At 40.4% G+C, this 23,668-nt stretch overlaps 1 protein-coding gene across 2 annotated transcripts in view; it reads right to left on the bottom strand.

Annotated features, from left to right (window-relative positions):
• Positions 1–23,668, bottom strand: part of ARHGAP21 (Rho GTPase activating protein 21) — a 103,499-nt gene that overhangs the window by 56,813 nt on the left and 23,018 nt on the right. For both annotated transcript variants that reach the window (XM_088533986.1, XM_088533987.1), the window contains 2 exons: positions 7,693–7,875; positions 3,918–3,942 (listed from right to left, as the gene is read on the bottom strand). In XM_088533986.1, the coding sequence (XP_088390112.1) occupies positions 3,918–3,942; positions 7,693–7,875 (208 nt within the window). Of the gene's footprint in view, positions 1–3,917; positions 3,943–7,692; positions 7,876–23,668 lie in introns of those variants that run through there.

Below are 23,668 nucleotides of genomic sequence, written 5' to 3'. Positions count from 1 at the left end.
AAGGAAGATGACTTGTCCCATCACTACTTACACCTTGTCCCATCATCCAAGCCATTAATGAGGAAGCTAAACAGCAGTGGCCTCAGCATTGACCCCTGGGGTACCCCCTGGTGACTGGCCTCCAGCTGGCCTAAATGCCAGTGGTCACAACCCCTCAGCCTGGCAGGGCAGGTGCTTTTCAACCCCCTCACTTGTCTACCCCACACTGTGTCAGCAGGTCAAGGGAGGATGCCATAAGAGACAGCATTGAAAGTCCTCCTGAAGTGAAAGTCGGCAACATCCACTGCTTTCTCCTCATCTCCCAAGCCAGTCACCTCCTTCCAGAAAGCAAGAGATTGACCGGCCGTGATTTCCCCTCATGAATCCACACTGAATACCCTCCATCAGCTTCTTCCTTCAGGTGCAGACTTCTGGGAGGCAGTGCAGATGCAGTAATACGCACTCAGGCAGCATCTCTGAATTCTTCCCAGGCCACCCGCCTTTCCTCTGTCTTCTGTCTGCTCCTTTTGCTGCTTGAATTTGGTCAGGTGCTTCCTGATCATCCATGCAGGCCTCCTGCCACCTTTGCTGGACTTCCTGCTCATTGGGATGGGTTGTTCCTGAGTTTGGAGGAGGTGATTCTTGAAAAGCAAGCAGATCTTCTTGACCACTCATCTTTCCAGGACCATCTTCAGAAGGATCTTGAACCCTTTGCTTGCCAGCCTAATCCACCTTTTCTCTCACTCAATTGTTGGTCGTCTCCTCCCTCTCCCCCATCATTCCTGATATAAATCTCTACTGCTCTCCAGGACATTATCCTTTATTCTGAGCTAATTGGAAATTTACTGCCTAATGAAGGCCAGATTGAAGGATATGATAAAAACGTATAGTGAAAAAGTAGCACTACAAGTCTATCCTGGAATATAAAATTAGATAAAGATATTTCATTCACTGTTAGAACACATAAAACCTGGAACGTGCTTTTACCTCATGCACTCTAGACTTGATTAGGTTTTCAGGTTCTTTAAAAGTAATTTTCAAGTGCCCTTAATAAAAGGCAATAGTAAAAGAGATGATATCTTCTCCTATGCTGACCAATTCAAATTTAAAAATGTCAAACCAGACAAGAACTCTCAACTTTTAAAGATAAATTTAATCTGTGAAAAGGCAATTATGAAAGTGTAAGTAGAAAATCTTCACTCAAAAATGATACCAAGAAAACTGCCTGTTCTGCGCTGGCACACGCTGCCTCATAAAAATGAAAAGCTCAAATCCCTTCAGCTTAGCCCTTGATAAGGGAAAGAGTACATGAATTATTGTCTGCAAGCTTCAAAAGAAATGGTTAACAATTAAACCATACTGACAGGGCCTCACCTTGGGAGATTTTTCCAACCCTATTTGAAGAAGAACGCCATGTTTGCCACTAGATGGCTCCTCTGGACGACTTTCCTGGCGACCTGCTCTCCCTCCAGCTGCTGCCACAACTGAGGCAGCCGCACGGGTCTCCCACTGCTAGGGCCAGGTGAAGGGGCTCTGCGACTCAGAGCCGACTCTGCGCAACCCTTTCTGCCTTTCCCAGATTAACTGCTTTTAAGAAACCTCATGCTAATCTGTCACAGAACTTCCAGCACCTCTGCTTGTAAATAAAAATCTTGTTTGTGAATATGAAAAATGAGATAAATGCTTTCCTTGATTTTCTCCTCACAAACTAACTATTCCCCTCACTTGGGATCAACTTCGAGCAATGCAAATAGAAACAGCTTAACTTTCCCCTCAGCCTCCCAAGATTCACTTAATGCTGAGAAAAGTCTTACACTTCTTGTTTTGCCCTTTTTTTTTTTTTTTTTTTTTTTTTTTTTTTTTTTTTAAGACAAGACATCCAAAACTGATCACTGAATTTCTCCTTACACCTATGTCTTCCACTTAAGGGTCACTTCTTCCCTTTCCAAAAAGGGCACAAACCCAACTCTGTCTTGACTATTAGAATATTGCTCTTTGCAGGGCATGTTTTGTGCCCTCTGATCTGTATTTCAAGAGACACAGCACACTGCACTATAAACAAACAATAACTATGATTCACAGTTTAAGTAGCTAACAAAAATTTCTAGAAAAGAATCTTGCTCCCACCTGCACAGTTCTCACACTGAGCCAAACAGTTCCACAGCTGTTTTTTCATTTTTTTCATTGAAAAATAAACCTCAGATGAGCACCTTGCATAAAACAGATCCACATTTGTATCTGTATCTGATGGGGATTTTTTTTTTTTTTTTTTTTTTTTTTTTTACAACAAGGATACTTTTCCCCTAAAATTCACCTTACTTTCCATGCTCCTTTCGCACAGAGAAAGTGACTCCCCTCCTGTCTTAAACCAACCTCCCTGGTCTGCCAGTCAAAAGAGAAAAAGGAGGCAGCAAATTTGGGGCAGGCAGAGCGGAAGGAGGTGATGAGGTTTAGGATGGGACTGACTTTTCAGTCTCTTAGCAAGCAAGTGAAAAATACTGAGCAAGATCAGGAAAAATGAGATGCAGGAATTCATCCACTTTATCAAAAGACAAATAACTAAATCCTATTCCCCAGAATGCTTCAAATACAGTACAGCTACACAAATTGCCTCAAACTAACTTCTCAGGCATTTTCCACCCTCAAGCTGAATGAGATTTCTAAAAATTATTTTGAAACCAGGTACAATTTCATGCTGCAATATCAAGCAGACTCTAACGCACTACTAAAATCAGCACTCCCTCTATGTGGTTTCTGGACAAAGGTGTCCGTGGTTATCTTAAGGTGTCCGTCGGTTATCTTAAGAATTTCCCTGGAAAAGTACAGGTGGAAACACTGCACATTTACTTACCTGGAATGTAATCTTGTATATCTTACAATTATCACAGGATAGGAAAACAGTGAGCAGGACTGGGCTTTCTATCTGAAAACCTAACTTCCTCACCCAAATCAGTGCATTGGGCACCCTCTAAGGGACCAAAGGGATATCAGAGAAAAAAGGTGCACAGCAAAGATAATGGCTAAACACTAATGAAAAATTTAAACTAAGCAGGACAGAGATATGTCTCCAATTTTAAAAGTTAAACTAAACAGCCAATTAAGAAGAAAAAAGAAAAAGAGTAGACAAAAGCATCGTGCAAGGCAGAAAATTAAGAAAAAGGAGGTAAACTAGAAGACATAACCATAGTTATACCATAGTTTTGTTTTTTTTTTCCATCCCTCCTAAATCAGATGCAAGATGAAGTTTCATTCATATATCTTACTTGATATCTCTGAAATGCATTTTATGGATCTCTAATACATACGGGAGTGACAAAGCACTGAAGCTGATGAATTAAATAAGTACCATTAAAATACTGAGGAAAGTAAAACTAGACCAAGGCGGCTAAGATTTTTTTTAAACACTTGTATATCACAGAGCATGGATTTTATTTAACACCCGTATCAACACTAGGTATTACATAGCAATGTGTTGCTCTAACTAGAACAAGTTGCAATAGAAATCAGAATTCATACTGGTTCCTCTTAAGTGCACTTTTTTAAATATACATATATAAATATTATCTATCAGGCTTAAACTCTTTGTGCAGATGAACTGTAGGGCCTCGATTTGGAACAAATTAAGAATGTGAAATTCTGGCACTATAATGGTAACAATTTTCTTACCACAGACATGACAAAACGGTACACGGGGCATGAAGCGATACATATGTCTGGTAGTAAGCTTAAAAAACATGCAAACTCACACACAGAACAGATGAGCCTGAAACACAGATATTTTCTTTCTTTTGCTTAAATGCCATGAAGCTCAAAGGAGCTGGATGGTCATATTTAGTCATTTTAGCACTTCATACTCTTAAACATCTACTAAAGTGTGTTACATAGTAGAAGATAAATGATAAATATATTAGACATATGGAAGAAAACACAGAACTTACCTCCTCTATTGCCATTCTCTTCATCCTAAGGAAAAAAAAAATAGTGCACATTAAGAAACACTAAACGAAAAAATGTGAGTTTTTCTTGTGAATTTGTAGGCATTCTTGTATTTCACCCCCTTAAGCAAATATTCAACACTACATTATCAGGCTTTCACTCTGAAAATTGTAGCATAAGGTCTCCTGGCAAAGGAACAAACACAGCTCCATGAAATATCCCCACACAACCAACCTGAAAGGTATTATTTGGAAGCAAAACAAAAACACAAAACACTGCCAGTGTAAAACTGCAGCAAGTTACAAGTGTGTTTCAATTCTGAAAGTCAGGAATGAAGATTTATACTTTTATCATTTAAGGATTCAAAATTTAACACTTTTCTAAGAGCTGTAGAATATTTTGTAACTAAGCTCTGAATAATCTTCCTTAAAATTGAAACACCAAGTTTCCTTTGCCTTCAGCACGCTTTCGTCTGGAGAAAAAAAACCTACTCAAAGTACTGTTTTTAGTAACGAATTTGATGAAGATCCTCCTTCTGCTCATTGCACCATATACGATTTTAACTACCACGTATCACTAACAGCCCTTCCAAGAGAGAAACAAAAAAAAAAAAAAAGACATAACCAGAATGTACTGAAAGAGAAGGGCATACTTAAAAATAGAAAGTGATTATTTATTTCACAGATACTTTCTTGTCAGTATTTAAATATGAACCAGGAGCTCTTGAAAGATCATGGCTAATGTATTCATTATCATTTAGAAATTTTAATGGTTAAAATAAAAATGTTCTCTCTTCAAATTGTGACTTTATGGAATAGCAAACTTTCAACCCAAATATAGTTCCTTAGGCTAGTAATGACAGTTTGGGAAGTATTTCTGAGCATTCACTTCACCTAAACTAATTAAAAGTCCATAATGTCGGATGGAATTGTAAAAGGACATTATACAAAAATATTTTTTAAATAAATGATGGAGTTAGAGATCTCGTACCTATTCTATTTCTAAAAGGCCCTGACAATTATCCTTATCACTTAAACAAAGAGACCAGTAAATAGTACATCCTCCACTTTAATAATCCTGGTAAAAGTGCCATTCTAGTACAAATGGCTTGCTCAAAATTATCATTATATCCCTTGAATCTCAGTACCAGTTCAGTCTATTCTGAACTATCACCATCCCAAACAACAGCAACAAAGAATTATACAAGGTTAATATCTGCTATCTCAAGTTTTCACCCAAACTAGCAAGGGGAATAATACCCTAAGGACTATGAACATTTGAGTTCATATTCCGGAAACCCCTGGGTGACATCTAGGTGACACCTTTTTTTATGCCACCAAAAAAAAAGATAAAAGTAAAATTAGTTAATGTACAATTGTTACCATTTATAAAGCACTGCAAGTGTTTGTCACTGGGTGCAAGACATTAAAGTAGTTTTTCATGGTATCAAGCCAATGAGTTCAGGCCTTCAAAAATGGAATGCTTTATAACGCAAATGTTTTGGAATTAATTTCTCTCCTACATTCACTTCTTATAAATTCCAGAATGTTAGTACATGTTGCTTCTATACCTTCTTTAAAGTGAAGGTTTTATCACCTATTAGCATATCAGACTGATTTAACTTGCAGAGTGCACTTCACAAGCAAAACTGCATTGCTGACTCTCGAATCCTAATAAACATCTATGACATTCGGAGCATAATTTAATTCAAGTTTCCTTTTACAGTGCTGGCTTCAGAAATCTTCCACACAGTCCCATCTCACTTCTTCAGGGAAGGGAGGCATGAGAAGCAGGGACATATGATCAGTTATTTCTCAGTGTGGATCCAGTCTCCAATTCATTTTGGTGTGTAGCCCCCTACCAACATAGTCAAGAATTTTTGTGAAAATAACTGCACTCTCAGTTTCCAAGATAATTTTTCATACAGGGTTTCATAAAACCCTTCATGCAGGGCTGTGCTCCCCAATAGATCTACCCCAGAAAACTTTATTTCATAATCTTCCACTATCATAATGTTTATAAATGATCTAATTAATAAAGATTACACTGAGAAGCAGGAAAAGCTCATTCAAGTGATTTTTTGTTACACAGGAGTGCTTGTATATTGTCAAGTCCCACCTTTCCTTTATATGTCTAAAGTAAGAGGAGATAATACAGTGGGGTTCAGGCTGGTTCAGATTGAATTATGGAAGGGATGACCGGGGGTCATTCCAATGAAACTATATCATTTTAAAAAGTAACCAATTATCTGAAAATGCTATCAATTATTCCGGCTAATCAGTAGTCCCATGACTTCTTCCAGAAAAAAAAAAAAAAAGTAACTAATAAGAATAAACCAGATGGTAACATATCAGAGACAGGAGAGACAGGTGCTAAGCACTTTCCTGCTGGAAAACTACATCTTGCCAAAACATGCATCTTGGGATTAACAGGTATCAGTCTCACTACATCATGAAAACGGTGCGAGTCTCCGTCTCCCTCTCGGAAACTACCAACTATGAGGAGGGAAGAAGAGAAGGAGGAAAAACATCTCCTACACGTGAAAATAATGTCTTTGCTCAAATGGCTCTGGAGATGCATTCAAGACAGAACTTACCCGATCACTTCTTAGTTAACAAGCCGAGTTCTGCTCACACTGCTTATTTTCACCCACAAAAGAAAAAAAGCAAGCACAGGTTGCTATCAGGAGATGCTGAAAAGTGCATGTAATTTGTTCAGCTGTGCTAATGTTTCTCCCCGCTCTTTCCTCTAGTTCATTTTGTTATTCTAGCAGAGATTGCTCCTGCCTGATTCTCTGTAATCTGTGCTGAAGGACAAAGCAATGCTGGGATCACCTGATACTGCTGAAATTTTCACCTCCCATTATCTTCAGCATCAGGGAAAAAAATAAATGGGCACACAAGTGTCTGCTGAAGAGCTGAAATTAACTGAAACAACCGGATGACTTTCTCCCACAAACGTTTCTCAGCTTCAGAAGGCATCTTACTGAGGACTTGAGCTAAAAGACTCCTGTAGTGAGACAGGACTTAATCAGCTGTCTAGAACAACGGCAAAGTTTTGATTCCCCATCCACTCATCTACTGAATATATATGAAACTATTCTTCTGCCTGACTGAAAAAGCAAAAGGAAAGCTCAGCTGTGGCATATATTATGAGATTTCACACAGCTGATTGCTTTAAAATGAGCAAGGGCTATTTGAACTCACTGGAGGAGGAAAATACCCTCTCTCAATATTCAAATTCCCATAAATATTAAACAGATTTGTTCTCAATACTGGGCATTAAAGCCACTTTCAAAAGGCTCAGTGGCACAGAAGAATCCACACAGTCTTTGAGCAGGAGAGACCAACTGGCTACTTAACATTTTTAAATGCTTATTTTTAAATAAAAAACACTAAACAGAAATAAAGTGTTAGAAGATGTTATGTTAGGGAAGTTGTCTTACATTTTTTCAGCATACAGCTATGACTTGTCTCTTGACTAACAGAGACTTTCAAGATGATCTTACCTTTAGGTAGAAAGAATAAAATACCGCTACAAAATATGGCTTTCTAAAATACTTAATTTTAGGCCTACTCAGACAGTTTGGCAAAAGTTTGTCCCACTCTGGCTCATCTCTTAGGATGACACTATAACACATTTTCAATTCTGAACAAAAAAAAAAAAAAAAGGAAAGAAAAAACGAGAGAGAGAGAGAGAGATGTATAGATTAACGATACTGACTTAAGTATATAATTATCATCAAAAATACAGTACCTGAGTTTTTATTTCACTTACTTTAAAAGAAAACTGAACTGCAGATTCTGGAGGATAAACTATGAAATGTCTTAAGGTGAAGCCAAAACCCTGAGATGTCCTCCTCAACACAACGGTTTTTGGACCAGGCCAGGAGAAAGTTTCTTCTTCCTCTGATGGTGATACAGTTTCACTCCGCTCTTTTCCATCTTTGTTTTTTGAAGCCTAAAATAAAAAAGACAAAGAGACTAGACAGAAATTGTAATTTGGGTTTTTTTTTTAAAAAAAAATTGCTAAGCACTTTGTCCCACCCCGCTACCCAAAAAATTATGAAATCCCTTTAACATTACCAATATTTTATCAATTGATGCATACTGTATAACAGCACTCCCTAGCTCTGATTATATCACATGCAGAAATATTCTTAGATTTTAATTTAAGTTACATCCTGAAGAGTCTAAGATACAATAGTTAAAAGCTGAAATGAACCTCAGAGAAACAAGGATAGTTCATGAATTTTGTTTCCTAAGTTTACACAGATACAAACACAATAAATACACAAAAGGTACACAGCCTATTCCCTTTCTCCTGACTTAAAATTCAGATATGTTTCTGTGAATTATATAGGAATTATATATAGGAATTATATAGGAATTATATTATATAGGAATATATTATAGTCATCCCTTCGACTTCACCTTCTTTTTTCCCCTAGAGAGGTACTCCCTCTCGGCATTCAGGTACATCAGCTCTAAACACATGAATAGAAAGGTCTGCTTTCCTTTTATGTTTATAGTAAAATCCCATCTCCCATGCAGAAATCAAAAAAATGCATTTAGGCTATTTTTAAAGGTAATTTTATATACGTGTGGCTCAAGAAATATATATAATTACAAAATACTTACTGTCCTAGCCTTAAATGCAATCTTTAATTTCAAGGTGAATGCCTTGCCATATACAACATTTCAAGACGAAGGCAGAAGCTCTACAAAGAGAGCGAGCAAAAGCCCTAGGACCCTCCTCTAATTATTCGGGACCAACGATGCCTGAAACAATTTATCTGACGGTGTCTATAGTCTGTTCAAAGGGTAGCCCGAGTGAATTAAGAGACACCTTATCCTTCTGCAGCTCTACTCCTGTGGCCCAGCAGCTGCCTGATACGTCAGCATTAACTGCTCGCTTTTCTCCCAGAACAACCCCCTTTTTCTTTAGTCCTACAACTGGGATCTCAACCTGCTACATCCACAGTGACGGGTAGAGCATCTCGCTGCTAAATGAAGGAAGGAACTCGTGAGAACTGTGGCACTCTGACCATCACTGCCTTCACTCTGAAGTCGAAGCACTGCAAAGATTAAGTTAAACACTGCACAGCCTCTAGCCTACTGAGGTAGTCACTGAGCTCGCTCTACCATCCACACGCCCTGGCCTCATAATGCTCAGAATGGAGGAATCACTGTCATATTTTTAAGTGACAAGCAGGAATCAACCCCTTTAACATTCACCTGCAACCGTGTTTTTTTTTTTTTTTTTTCTTTCCTCTGATAAACTCTTAAGGTAGCGCTCGATGCAAAAGTTGCACCCAAGACAAGAACACAAGAATATTCATCATTTTAGGTATCACACATGGTCAGCAAATATCTATCATTACAGAGCGGAACAGCAGCATTCATAAATAAAACTCCACAAGTTCACATCTTCATTCACACAAAAGCTCTAGGCCTGAGGAGTGGGATACACAGCATTCAACTGAACCCAGAGAAGAACCTCTAGTTTCCTTGTAATTCCATGTAAACTTTTAGCACTTGTGAAGGGTGCAGAACTATTTGTAAGAGGAGCGCTACGCACTCAAACCAGTATTTCCGGAGAGGAAATAACAGCAGGGAAAGGTTATCTCCAGCCTGTCCTTGGACCCCCTGCAAAGCATACCAACAATGCAACAGAAAAGACCAATATTAATAATAAATGCAAGATATGTTCAGTACCAGCAACTTTCAGCCACCAGCACGAACAAGAAGGGATTTGAGTTATAAAGCAAAAGGAGTTGACAGCTGTTGATTCACTGTGTTTTAAATGTCCAGCCACAGCACACTCACCACAAATAACCCTTTGCAGAGGAGGCTTTAAAAAGGATAGAGAAGTTTTCCAAAACACCAAACAAAACAAGGGTGCAAGAAAGCAGGCGAGGAACAGATGATGTTGATTAGCACAGCCAAGAATGTCTTTGGGAAGACCGAGTTCCTGCATGGTCTCACTTGAGAGCCAAGCAGAAGGGGCGCTCATGACGTCATGAACACAAACATCTGCTAAAGGTGATCTCTCTTTAAAGCAGATCCATTTACATTTCAAGAGAATCAAAAATATTGGGGGTTGGACTAGATGATCTCTAGAGGTCCCTTCCAACCCTAAGTATTCTATATGTTCCGTACTGGATGCTTCATGTTGATTTCACATTAAGTCTAGCAAAGTAAAGATTATTTTGTGGTTTTCTTTACTAGAGGTCTGAATTTCTGATCCATTAAAACACTAAATAGCACGATAGACACTCAACACTCAAAACGCATACAGCGACGTTCAAGGACTGAAGAGTCCCAGGCTACTAAAACAAGGTCCAAGTAACACTGCCCCATGGACTCCTTCAAAATGAATATTATACACGGGACATCTCGCAACATAATTTCCTGTCATATGCAATTACAATGACAAACAGCAGATGCTTAGATGCACTGTAAAATGTGGACTTTGCTTTGACTATTGTATTTAACTCTCTGTTTTCAGCAAGGAAAGCACCCATGAATAAACAGATGCCACCTTAAAGATCCCGATGAAGCACAAGGAGCTTAGCCCACTATCTAGAATTATGTAAAATCTGCAGATACCAGTGGGGCCTGTAAATAACAACATTTTAAATTTAAAGTATAAATCTCAAAAATAAGTAATTTCTCATTTTATCGTCTTAAAAATTAAAAAGGAGAAAAAACAAACTCAAAAAAGACATCCAACTTCCATTCTCTCTAAACCATCTGTCACCTTTAAGCTTTCCAGACTATACAGAAAAATTACACTAAAAACAGTCAGTTCAATCCTTAAGTAATGGTCACAGTCAACCACAATAAAATTAAAGATTGCCCTATTGACTTCAGCAGAGGAACACCTATGCTCTATAGTCAAAAATTCTAAACAGATTAATAATAGTTAACATGAATAATAATAGATACATTGCACTATTAATCCCTGAACGATCATGTAAACCTCTGAAGTTGGGGTGAGTCATCTGAATTGCTGTCATCTCTTTCAGCCCCGTTTCATCTGTGTGTTCCATGCACCAATTTTATATGTTTTCTAAAGCCACAAAGGACTGACTTCCAGATTTGCTTGTGTAAAGCTTATCACATAAAACATACCAAATAAGTTGAAAAAAGCATCACTGTAAGTAAGCGATGCCTTAGTACATTTTCTGGAGTCTAAAACTGTATCTAAAAAAAAAAAAAAAAAAAAAAAAACACAGAACAAACAACGAAGACAGAGCAGTGCACCAACCTTTCAATACCTTACTGAGCACAAGCTGTTTCAATGTTCTAAGTAGCCCCTACTTCAAAAACACTTTGAACATTCAACTTTTAGCTAGTCTGCCAAGAAACAGGATACCCAAAATAGCAGTTCAGCTGGATGGATATGTCCAAGAGAAAATGGGTTGGTGTCACCACATTTTACTGATTCAACAGCCATCATTTTTTTTTTTAGTCACTACTGCCATAAGCCAGAGCCAAAAAGATCAATTTTCCCCGAGTTCATAAATCGAGGAGCCCGAGGAAGACTCATTACATCCATAAAATTCATGGATCCAGAAAAGAAGACTTACGGACAAGAAAATTTCTTCTTCAGCTTTTTATACATACATTCACAGTACGGGTCTCTTAAAGCAGTTCTCCATGAAATCCACCAGTAACCCAGAGAAAAGTCTCCTACTATCTAGCTCAAGGAAGACGGAGGTGCTGGAAAAGCGCTTGCTCCTGCAGGCTGAGAGCTTGTGCTGCTGAAACGAGCCCTGCAGATGAAGGGTCTGACTAAGCTAAGACCGAATACGCCAAAATACGATCATGCACTGACGTGGTCTCAGCCCACAGTGAGATATTTCTAGTCTTTAAACATGACTGGGATGAGAAGGGACATCTTAAGAGCTATAAATCACTCCCGGTTGAAGAGAAGCAATTACTGACACAAGTTGATGCATTTGGCAAATTCATCCCATCCTGCTGGTAGCTGAGAGGTTTCAGAGCGAGATATCTCATTCCAGAAGGCATCTCAGTATCTCCCTCGCATCAGAGCACATCCTTGCTGTTCAGATGGGCCACGCTGATGTTTCCTTGTCTTTAAGGTCAGCCCAAGTGGCCACAAGAGCAGGTCAGACTAGGGGGAACTGCCTTGAGCATTCAGGTATCGGGAAGTCCCAGTAGCAAATCAGCTGCTCCTTTCCTCTAGGAGTCCAAATCCGATCCAGATGAAATACATGCCCGGGATACTCTTTTAATCCAGGCAATGGAGACCGGCTCTGCCTGCACACAGCAGCACAAGCTTCAAACAGCATCTCTGAACCATACAGCCCCATCCAAGGAAACACACAAGGCGTATTCTCAAGCCAAGCCCAGGTTAGGAGAAAGGTTAGAGAAAATGATAGCGAGGGCTCCAAGAGCATGAGGCGAGCGGGAAATCTGCAGCTGCCCTGCGGGGAGCCCCGGTGCCAGCGGGGCAGAGGCTGCCGGCAGCGCGGGGGAGCCCCGTGCGGGTCACGGCGCTGGCCAGGCTGCCCTGCAGAGCCCTTCTCCTGCCGCTGCTGGAGCCAACACAGCCCCTCCAGCCAAGGGGAGATGTCCTACAGTCCTCAAAAGGGTCAAGGCAGAGAGCAGAAAGGAGACAATAAAAAAGCCTTCACACATTTAGCTTATTACACAGCTTAAACTTTCCTTGCTCTGCTCCACTGTCAATGAAAAAGCTGCTTCATAAAGCACAGAAGTTGATACTGGGATCAGTCCTGCCACTGCCCAGGACCTCAGGGGAAGCCTGCATTTCAAAAGCTCCATCTTCTTGATTTAAAATCAAGCCCTTCTTTGCAATACATAATTAACTAGTTTTATATTGGCAGACTGTTCAAGGATTTAGTGACATCTGACAACCTGAAAATAGATGACCTCAAAAATGTCACTGCCTCATGCCTGTTCATATGAAGAGTTTTCAAAAAAAGCTACTTCCAAGAATCTGGAGGCTATTTACCTGGCTCTGGATTAATCACATGTGGAATGCAGAGATACCAATTGTGTGTGTAAATAATTTGTAGCTTCTTATTCACACAAACTCTAACTAGAACCTTTTCACAAGCTAGTTAAGTGCATCTCTGTTCAGCTCATGCCTTATTTTTTTCCACAGAGTAACTGCATATTTCAAGCAGCAGCATGAATAAGCATAATGAAAACACAGGCACTTCATAGGACAGAGATGCAAACTGGTCTCAAGGTGTTTATTTGTTTACATATTGCAATTAGTTTTTATGACAATAAACACATAGTATTAAATTTTATCAGACAAACATTAAAAATAAAAAGAAATTGAGAGCTTCCTGCTTTTCCTACAGCCTCATTAGCAAAAGCCTCCACTCAACAGCTACATCCTCCTTAAACTGCAAAGAAAGGAAACATCTGCAGGGTTGGTAACATAACAGCAAAATATCATGTGATCTTAATTTAGCTAAATCGAAGCTCTTCCTTTTTTGCTTATTCTGTCGTTGGTTGTTAAGAATAGGAAATGCTTTGTCCTTTCCTCAGGGCCTAACCTGGAAATGTCAGAGATAGTGACTTGGAAAGCGTGTTTCCAACCCCGCTGACGCTGCCGAAGTCACTCCACGCAGCACAACAAGCGTCCCAGCAGTCTGACACAAGTGGTCCACGGCAGTTTGCCCAGAGCCACGGCCTGTCACGGGCTGCCTCACCGTTTCTGCCAGCCTATGGCAAAGTCCTGACAGACCCAAGAGCTGCCCATGGCCCTGCCATGACCTACTCCACTTCCCACAAACGGGGAGGGAAGAGTAAGAAACACGGCCTATGGCCCAAGCAGGAGCCACTGCAAAGGTTGCACGGAGTCAGAGCAAAAGCTTTTACTCTGCTTGTAGGAACAACCCAGACTTCAGACACACAGCATACCAGGAAACATCCACTATATCTTCACCAGACTCTGTTGTGGCATCCTTTTTTACATATATTGAAGTAGCTTTGCAGAAGTTGTTAGGAAAAAGCAACAACATCAGCACACAGTATTCAGCACTGCTTTAAATTAATGGCTACACATTTCCTTCAGACCATGCTGTTTCTCATCACCACAGCTACAGGTTACGCCGTGGTCCAAAAAATTACCAGCTCCCCTGAGTAACACAGTTTAAGTTATGCCCCCCAAAAAATGCGTTGCCAAAATGGGCACCCTTTACCCCTGCCCCTGCAGAGATCCCTGCACTCCCACGAGCTCCTGCCATGTGGTGGCAACGCTGGGAAATGGCTCTGGCATGGCAGGGCCTCTGAAACACCCTTCTCTCACCCAACGCAGGCCCCAGGCTCATCTTCTCCTGCGGAACCTGCTGATCATTTCACTGGAAATGGATTGCAGGGTTACTTCTGTTTTATAAGAAATTAAAATCATTCAGAAACTGGTTGCACCACTTCATACACATAAACGCAACATCCTGACTGGGGATAATCCAAGGCGCACACTGGAGGAGTGTTACATTTCTACAAGACTGTGGCTGTTAAACTACTCCATTTATTTACACATACTGCACAAGTGTACGGGAGCTGCCAAAGGCCTTGGGAGGATAAGGGGGTTGTCCCTCAACACCCAGCCTGACCACCACTCTAAACACGGTTACTGCAAGGGAGCTGGTGCTCCAGATTCTGCTCCCATTTATGAAATATTTATCTGGTCGCATGAGAGAAGTTTTAAGAATAACAGACTTAAGAGCTATCTATATCAAGTCCTAACTGCTTAAAAAAGATTTCACTAGAAAGATTTCACTTTCTCAAAACACCACAAAACTTGCGTAGATAAAACACCTGCCTGACATCCTTTGCATGTCCACGCACATGTGATGGGGAAGGAAGATACCTCTCCATCCCCTCCCCAAAAAAAGCCTCTAAATCCACAGACATTTACTAAGATACAGTGCACAGGAAGATGCTAGAGGAGAGCGAGGCCCTCAGCTCGAAAACAATCTTCATGCTTTAAGCCAACAGAGATGAGGTATCACTAAGAGGATCAAGGGGAGAAAGTTACTCACTGGATTCCAAGTCCAGATCCAAATCCAGAAGTTTTTCCAGCACTGACTTATGAAGTGATTGATCATAAGCAAGTTGCACCTTTCCAAGCATGCACCGAACGTGACAGTAAGAACAGTGAGTTAAGATTATTAAATTTACATTTGTATTGATGTCTGGAGGAAGAAGAAACCCATTTCAATAAAAATCTATTTGCTTACTTAAGAACTACTTGTGTTTGTTTTCCTATTACTATTTCTTGAATTGCTCACTGTTGCCAAATTACTTCCCTGTACTTTTGAACATCAAAAAAATGTTTCTCCCACAACAGAGTAAATTCCCACAATGAATGCAGCCACCAGCTACTTCCTGAAATGATTTTACCCCTTTTACTCAGTAATAAAAACATCATACACTGCACCAGTTATGAGACAAAAAATTTATACCTTCCCTCCCCAAGCTGGGAGAGGAACACAAAAATAAAAGTACAATAAAATTTCACAGCATATCAAATTTAAAAACCACTATCAGCTGCAAATATCTCAAAGGAATCCAGCCACCTTGGTTATTTAATCCTCCAAGTGTCACATTTGGCAGAGCAAAAAGCTTTTTTGATGTTCACTGACAATCTCCAAATGCAGGATATACCTGCAGTGCAGCAGTCTGCAGTGCTGCTGCACTCCAAGGCTAACGGCAACGTAAGAGCTGAGCTTGCACTACCACAGCTCGTACCTGCACATTGCTTTACACAAAAATAAAACCCGCAGTAATGTACTCGAAAGAAAAATATAGGTTAGTATAAAGCCCCAGCATTCTACCTTACTGTCACACACGTCCACGTAGCTTTGGTCAGGAAGCTCTTCCCAACCCATCAACTTCCATGGCCAGGACTATCCTGTATGATGAAGCAGTTTGTGCAAGTTTATGTAACCTTTAATCTTTCAGATTTCTGCAAAATACCCTTCCTTGGCTGAGAAGCTGAAGACTGAAGTACTCAGGTGGCTAGAAGAACTTTTTTGTTTAGGGATCAGGATAAGATGCAATAAGACACCTCTAGTAATCAAGACTTTTTTTCAGTTAAGAATTTGAAAGTGATGAGAACAGCAACTGAGAGGCTCTGCTCTCATCACACCAATCAAAGCCCTTAGAGCAGAACGACGGGCTACACTCTTTGTTGGTATGAGACCTGCATTCAGCTAATGGTTCCTTAACACAGTGCCTGCAAGCAAGAAATCTGTGATGCAAGTAGAGGAAAAAAACTGTCACATCATCTACCTTACATTCTCTAACCTCCTGACTACCCCAACAAGTGGTATTCAATGGTTCAGACACGCCTGCTCTATCTATTCCACCTCAGCCAAGAGCCTAACGGAAGCACTGAACATCTCCGGAGTTTACCTCATGCTGGAGGCTGATTAAAGATGTCCTCACAAGGACAGAAAGGGCAGGTCCTTCTGCATCCTATGAAAGACAAGTTAAGTTGTTATGTTACTGAGTACTCGAGTTACTGAGTACATTCTCTTTTCCACAGGCTTCTTGGTTTATCAAGACCACCACAATCTCACAGAGTTGATCCTCTACTGTTGAGGTAGTCTTGGTAAGAATACCACAAATCTGCCTGTATATCTATTTATAGTTGCCCCACACAAGATACAAACTATCCACTCGCTACTCTCTGACAGTTCTTAAATCCTCACATTTTCTTACCATGTTGAAGTTTATAAATGTGAAGATAACAGATAAAGTAGTCATGCAAAAGCAAAGAGTGAAAGACGAAACATTCCAAATACCTTGGTTTTGGTATATTTATGTGCCATGAGATGGCCTCTGAATAAATCTTCAGAATACATATTCAGAACTACACACAACAGCACAACCACAATTAATCTGTAACCTGATAATTGGCTGTACTTATTACTTATTATTGCTATTACTAAATAAGCAGGTTTATGTTTTCCCCTTGAATCTACATTTCTAGTCGCTATTTAGAAGAAAAGGGGTTTCCCACGACGCAAATCTTAACTTGGCTCTCAGAGCACAATCAGTAACTCGCCCTCTGAGATTTTGCTGGGGGTTGGAATGGATAGAAATCAAAAGGAAAGCTGTGCAACTTCTGCAAATTCAAGGCTACCATAATCCAAACTGGAGCTATGCTTTGAGTGGCTGCTTGAAAAACAGCTGTTTGTCTTTGAAGGACCAGTTCATACCATTGTTTTTTTCACCAGCACCATCCTAGCACACTGCAAGGGGGAATTTGGACAGACCTTCACGGCTACACGAAGCAGCTCAAGTCTCCCTCCACAAAGGGCAGCATCCAGTTTATACTGCATTTTAATGCAGTAGGGAGAGACTAGGTGAAGTATGATGTCCCGTAAGCAAACTTCATTTCAGAGAAAAATAGCAACTCATTGAAATATATAGAAATATACTGGGGGGGACTTTCAAAATAATAATAATAAAAAAGCAGTAATTGCATATTCTGCTCACCCAGTAAAATGAACACGACCAAACAGCCCAACTACATTTCTACCCTAAGCTTGGAAGTGCTTGGAAATATTGCAGCCTAAGACTTGGTTTCTGTTTTCCTCTTGGTAGCAGCTTTGGGGCTATGTGAACTCTCCCCATTTCTTACAGTCCACTTCGGTCTACTGCTGGCTGAACCATCAGTCCCATGCCCACCCTGTCCATGTCAAACCCATTTTAAAACTTCACAGAAATGTCCAAATAATACGAGTCAAGCCCTTCATTTCTTCCTGACTTCTAAAGGATGACAAGCAATTGTCAGATTTAATTTTCATTTTATGTCAAATCTCACACAGGTGAATTCTTACATGTACAAGTAAGCAAATCAGATCAAACTTAATGAGACAGTATCTGTGAAAATTAAGACTCTAAGAGAAAGTCTCGAGTTTTCTCTGATTTTTCCAGTTCAACGGATCAGATTTCTTTACCCTATAGTGGCAAGGACAGTGACTGAAAAAACAGGCAGTGATGCAGGCAGTGCATCAGCTTCTGCTTTCACTTAGAAAAACAAAAAGGAAAAAAAAGGTCTATCAATACACAGCAATGTAGTTTCCCATTAAGAAATGTTTCGGTACAGCCAGGACATATGTTTGTTTACCTATTAAATGGCATATTGTTTCAAAGGACATATACACGGAGGCAATTATTTTTGATTTGTTTGAATCTACTTGCTGGTTTAAAATTATAATTTCATAAGAATACTTATGTACTCCTTCCACTGTAATAGAATAAAATGAATTCAGTGATAGGCTCAATGTCATGGGAGATGCATAGGTCAAACACAGAGCACCCTGAGGGAGCAGAACTATTTTAAACTCTTAATAAATGGATTCTGTTTAAAAGCATTTCCCTTCAAAATCTAGGCTTTTTTTCAGCTCTGCAGTAAATGAATCAATTAGACTTAAACCTGTCCATATTTAAAACTGAATATCCTGTGGAACTTTGTTTTATCCTGTGTGTTTAAAAAGCATACAACATCTAACCTTCTCTCATTTCTTGTACATATTCATTAAAATCAGGTATTTTCTAAATGGCCAAGGACTTTTGAGTCCTACTAAAGAAAGGAAACAAATCATCCTTAAATTCATCTGCAATACAGTTTGACCTGGCATATCTCCCCCTTCCTGAACAATGGATATAATGTTTTGTGCAATCCATGAAGAAATGCTCAAAGCTGAACAATCCATAAGAATAATCGAAAGTGTCAAAAAACAACCATCTATAGATAAAATCTATAGATATATTTATCTATATTTTATCTATAGATAAAACATGCCTAATATACAGCTGCTGAACTCTAAAAAACCTTCCTTAAATGTCAGTATTTCTAAAAGTACATTTTTGATAGGACTGGGGGTGGGGAGGAGAGCTGTTTGGAGCTTTTGTTTAAACTAAATTCTAGTAATAATCAGAACGAAATACGTAAGGATGCGCAGACAACCAACCTGCCCGCTCCAGGCGCAGTAGAGGTTGCAGAGGAAGCTCCAGTTGTGGCTGATGAGGCAGTCGAGGACGCGGAGCTGGGCCATGCTGAGCCCCGCGCGGCGGCTGCGGCGGCTGCTGCTGCTGCGGCCGCGGCTCCCGCCCGCGCTGCTGCCAGCGCCGCGGGCACCTTCCGTCCCCCGCGCGCCGCCCCGCGCGGGACAGCGCCGCGCACCAACAACGCCCCCGCAACCGCCGCGCTGCGCAGGGGGACGTAAAGGAGGAGAGAAGGAAAAGGAACAACAGGAACGTCCCAAGAAACCTCCCTAAAGCACATACAGAAAGGATCCTGCAAACTGCGCTGGTTCTTTTTTCATTTCTGCTGTTGCTGAAGCCAATCTGAATATCATCAATAATTCAGCATAATAACTCATATCACAGGAATTTTCGACTTGCTTAGGCACAATCTACTGTGACGGTAACTTCTGTGCTTTTGTGAGACACAAAGTGTATGTCAGTTACTTCAAACGTAGCAGAATATTAGGAATCTTTCGGAGACAAAAGGATTTTAGTTTTCATAAAATCCCAGTTTCAACAGCTTGATGCAGGTGGCCTCCCCTTCTGACAACAGGGTACGGAGAGAGTTTTGGAGCAACGCGTCTCCTCTCCCACACCAGGGAAAGGCAATGGCCATATTCATGGAGGGATGGAAGGGACGACCCCAGCGGGATCCTCAGCGGGTGCGGACACTCCAGCGAGTTTCCTTCTTCCTCCACATGCTCTGCAGTCAGCAGGCACCCAGCCCACCCCGGATGCACATCCCGCTTCCCGTCCCGGCCTTGCGCTCCTCCCCTGCCTCCCCTTCGAGCTCGAGGCTCAGGTACCCAGGAAATACGCTTCCCCAGAAGCAGACATGTTTTATTTAATGATTCCACTGTTAGGCCATCTACAAAAACAACATACAATAATTTTAAGTTTAAACACCACAATTACCTAACAAATCTTTCAGAAACAGGGCTGCTTTCATCAGCCATAACTCAAAGCAATTTAAAACTAGAATCTATTTCTTGAAAAGGTGTTTGGGATCCCAGAAAAGCACCTCTCTAGTAACATCACGAGGGACCCAAGATTGGTCAGTGCCCAGGAGGCAGCAGAGAGCGGTCTGCAGGCAACAGGCCTCACGGTGCCCAGAGGTCCAGGTCCCACAGGAGGGAAGGGTATGGAAGGTCCCAAGGGAGTGGACGGGCTGGGAGATCAGCTATACTAATAAGGCTTTGCTTGCTTTAACCAAAAAGAAGGAAAAAAAGAAAAAGAAAACCCACACCGCATTCTAATATCTCATCCCAAGTGCCCCAGGGCTCAATGACCAAGTTCAATCCTTTTCCACCTTTGCTTCCACCAAGTAAAGCAGTTCCCAAACTATCACAGCACACAAACCCTTTCTTTTTTTTGGTTTGTTTCATTTTGGGATGTATACTGTATAGCTCCCATATTATCTTTACAAAACTGAATTACAAGGGTAATAAAAAGAAGCAGCAGTATCAAAAGGACATAGCACAAAATGCTACAAGGCTTTTATTCGACCTCAGAAAAAGCACTTGAAGAGGGGGACAAAATAAGTAAAGACATTGAAACAATCAAAACTCGTTATAAAAGTTGAACTGCCTGCGTTTAAGCAGCCTCTGCTGACAAGAGGCCGAAGTCATGTCCCGCTTAGCAACTATTACTAGGTGGAACAGATACACTTCCTCACAACAGACATCGTAACTGTCCGAGCCTGAGAAAACTTGGAGAGAGAGGATGTTTGGGAAGGCCTCGCTGAGCGCAGGGCTGCTGCGGAGCGGCGCCAGAGGAAGGAACCGGGACGCAGGGCCCGCACGCGGCCGAGCGCGGCCTGCGCGAGCCGCCCGCGCCGTGGAAAACCGTCATCATCCACCCAACGGGCTGGGGGGAAGGAGGAGCAGAGACACGGAAAGTCACGGAGAGTGTCCTGTTTTGTATTAAAAACAGCAATACCCATGCTTTTTTTCTTTATAAATGGTATTTTAGAACCATCATGAAGGTGGGGGGATGGAAGGAACAGAGATACAGAATGTTAAGAGAAATTTCCTATTTTGTATTAAGAACAGCAACAACCATGCTTTTTTTCTAAGTGGTATTTTAGTACACGTCTACAATGATTGCTTTCATTATCCATTACTTACTTTAAATTCCATAAACTTTTCCCAAGTTTTTAGCCCCTCTGAAGGATTAAAGCTTCTACTAAGTATTCCACATCATGTACAGTATAATGTGAAAAAGGGTTAAACCTCAAAATAAAATTTGGTTAACTCTTCCTATAAAACCAGCAGTCATTACAAACCTTTTGTTACTTTTTTGGCCTTTTCCTTCTCCAAGTTTTCTTAAAATCAGTCTGTGGACTTGTAAATTTGATCCGCGATTACTGAAAACCCTCCTGACAATCTTTAACCAGCCAAACAATTGTTCTCTCTTGTTTACAAAGGATAACATAACTCCTGGTATGAAGTCAAACCGAATTACAACAGCTTAGCATTCCCCAATCCCTACCTGACTTTCTTAGCAAATAATGCAATGTATTTTCAGAAAAACTTTTGCCTTTTTTCTAAGTACAGTTTCTATGGCACACCAACTGCACAAGAGTCTACACACTCTCCTTAGAGTAAGCACGCACAGTGAGTTTAATTTTTTGCTTTCGGCACTCCATTTTTTACTGCCTTCTCAAACACTGAGCTGCGACTGAAGAAAAGGATAATGACACAGAGGTCTAAACAGGGTTTTAAAATCCTGCTCCTGCTGAATTTTCTTCTCCATAAATGAAGAAAACACTTAAAATACTAAGAATGCAATAGAATTGAAGCTTGATTATCCAGTTTAAGAAAACTTAAGGAAACTATCCAGCTTGGCTTATAGAATTACTCTTAAACTGCCAAATTATTTCTACTACTAAAAAGCATATTAGAAACTTGTTGAACAGTAAAACCTCCCGTTAGTAACAGCTAACTGCTTTTAAACATTGCATGCACTGTCTTACAACACGATCTCTAAATATTTGAGGAGAAGACATGCCAGGTGCTGAAACTAGCCTCATCCTGCCTGTTATTGGCTTATAGGTCCCAAACATACAAATTAAAGGAAATTCTACTTTTTCATATGCCAGTGGCACAATTCAAGCCAAGTCACCGTTAGAGGGCACCATTATGTGCGCAAGTGCAGTGAATCCTAATATCCGCTAATAAATAAAAACAGTTCTCTCATCTTTTAAAAGGCATGGGAAATATACTTCAGTAAGTGATGGTGAGATTGAGAAAACAAACAAATTGGAGAAGTCACATTACCAACAACCAGGCGGATGAAGCAATATCCATGTTTTGGCGATCAGCAGCCTGGGAGAGTCAGTCACGGTAATGCCAGGGGCACTGCCATGCAGGACAACAACGAAGGCTTTGTCACACTCTGCACAGGGCAACTAACATGTTCTCCCTTGTATCAACATTTTAATGTCTTCAGAGGGAGGAGGAGGGAAAAAAAGGAAAAAAAAAACAAACACACACACCCACACAAGCAACAAATACAAACAACTTCATTGGTTCCTTCTACATCAGAGAAGAGGTTTTTATATCTAGAAAGAACTGTTTTCAGCAGAAAGTCCCAAGTCCCTGCAAAGACAGGACTTTGTTTATCCCTGTTGTCTCAAAGGCTGAAGAGGTAGAGGTCATCAACAGTCCTCCCTCAATGCCACTTACTACCAGTAATGACACTGAATACAGTGACCACCTAAAAAGAATTACAAAAGCAAAAGAAATAAATTTCAGAGGTAACGGACTGGTAGCGAAAAGAGCGAAACCCCAGAAGAAATCTGGTTTGCTTTAATAAACAAAATTGAGAAGTGTGCAAGAACAAAAAGGAAAAGCAAGTCTGAGAAAACACAGAACCTTTCCATTACTTCGTTCATAAGATCGACAATGAGAAAAGTTCCTATAAATCGAATCAAGAGCAGGAAGAGGCTGAAATATGGTTTCCATTCTGAATTCTTTCCTTCCTATCATTGAAATTATGAAAAGCTATGAACATTAAACAAGGGGGAAAAAAAAAAAAACCTACAAACACCCAAAACATCTCTCTATATATTTAAAAAAAAAAAAAAAAGTGTTTCCTTCCCCCACATCAACTTCCCTTTTAGAACTATAAACTCAAGTGGTCTCCTTGGGTGAAAAATAAGTGATCCTAGGAAAGCGCTGGTGCAACACCATTTCAGGCTATTTTTTAAAATCCACTCATTTAGCAATGGATTTTCAGCAATGGATTCATTCAGCAGGTCTGCTGCAGCTTCCTAACAGCCCAGGAACTGGAAAAGTAAGCAAGCTCACAGAACTTACCACTCCTCCATCAGAAACTAAGAGCAAAAGAAAATAACAGAGATTAGCATACCTGTGGTTCTAGCTTTTGCATGAATGCACTTTTACACCTTATTCAACATATAAGCTGATTAAATGAACAATGTATGTTTTGTGATTAATTCTTTAATTTCCCTCTCCATCGCTCCAAAACTCACAAATTCTAAATCATGTAACAATGTTGTCCCTAATATCACCTGGAAGATACTTTTATTGCAGCGGGACATATTCATTAGCTTGGCTCCCCTACACTTCAGAAATCACCTTGCACCCATTCTCAGACAACTCTGCTGCTTCCAAGGAGAACCTGGGATAGCAATAATGATCTATAGAGGATTAATTTACAGGGTCAGGGCAGAGAGAAAA

Source organism: Tinamus guttatus, unplaced genomic scaffold, assembly GCF_059628265.1.
Source record: "Tinamus guttatus ecotype Peru unplaced genomic scaffold, ASM5962826v1 Tinamus_guttatus_pri_ptg000530l, whole genome shotgun sequence".
In the NCBI taxonomy this organism is placed as follows: Eukaryota; Metazoa; Chordata; class Aves; order Tinamiformes; family Tinamidae; genus Tinamus; species Tinamus guttatus.
The sequence above is the reverse complement of the archived record's forward strand: the minus strand, read 5'-3'. Positions and strand labels throughout refer to the sequence as shown.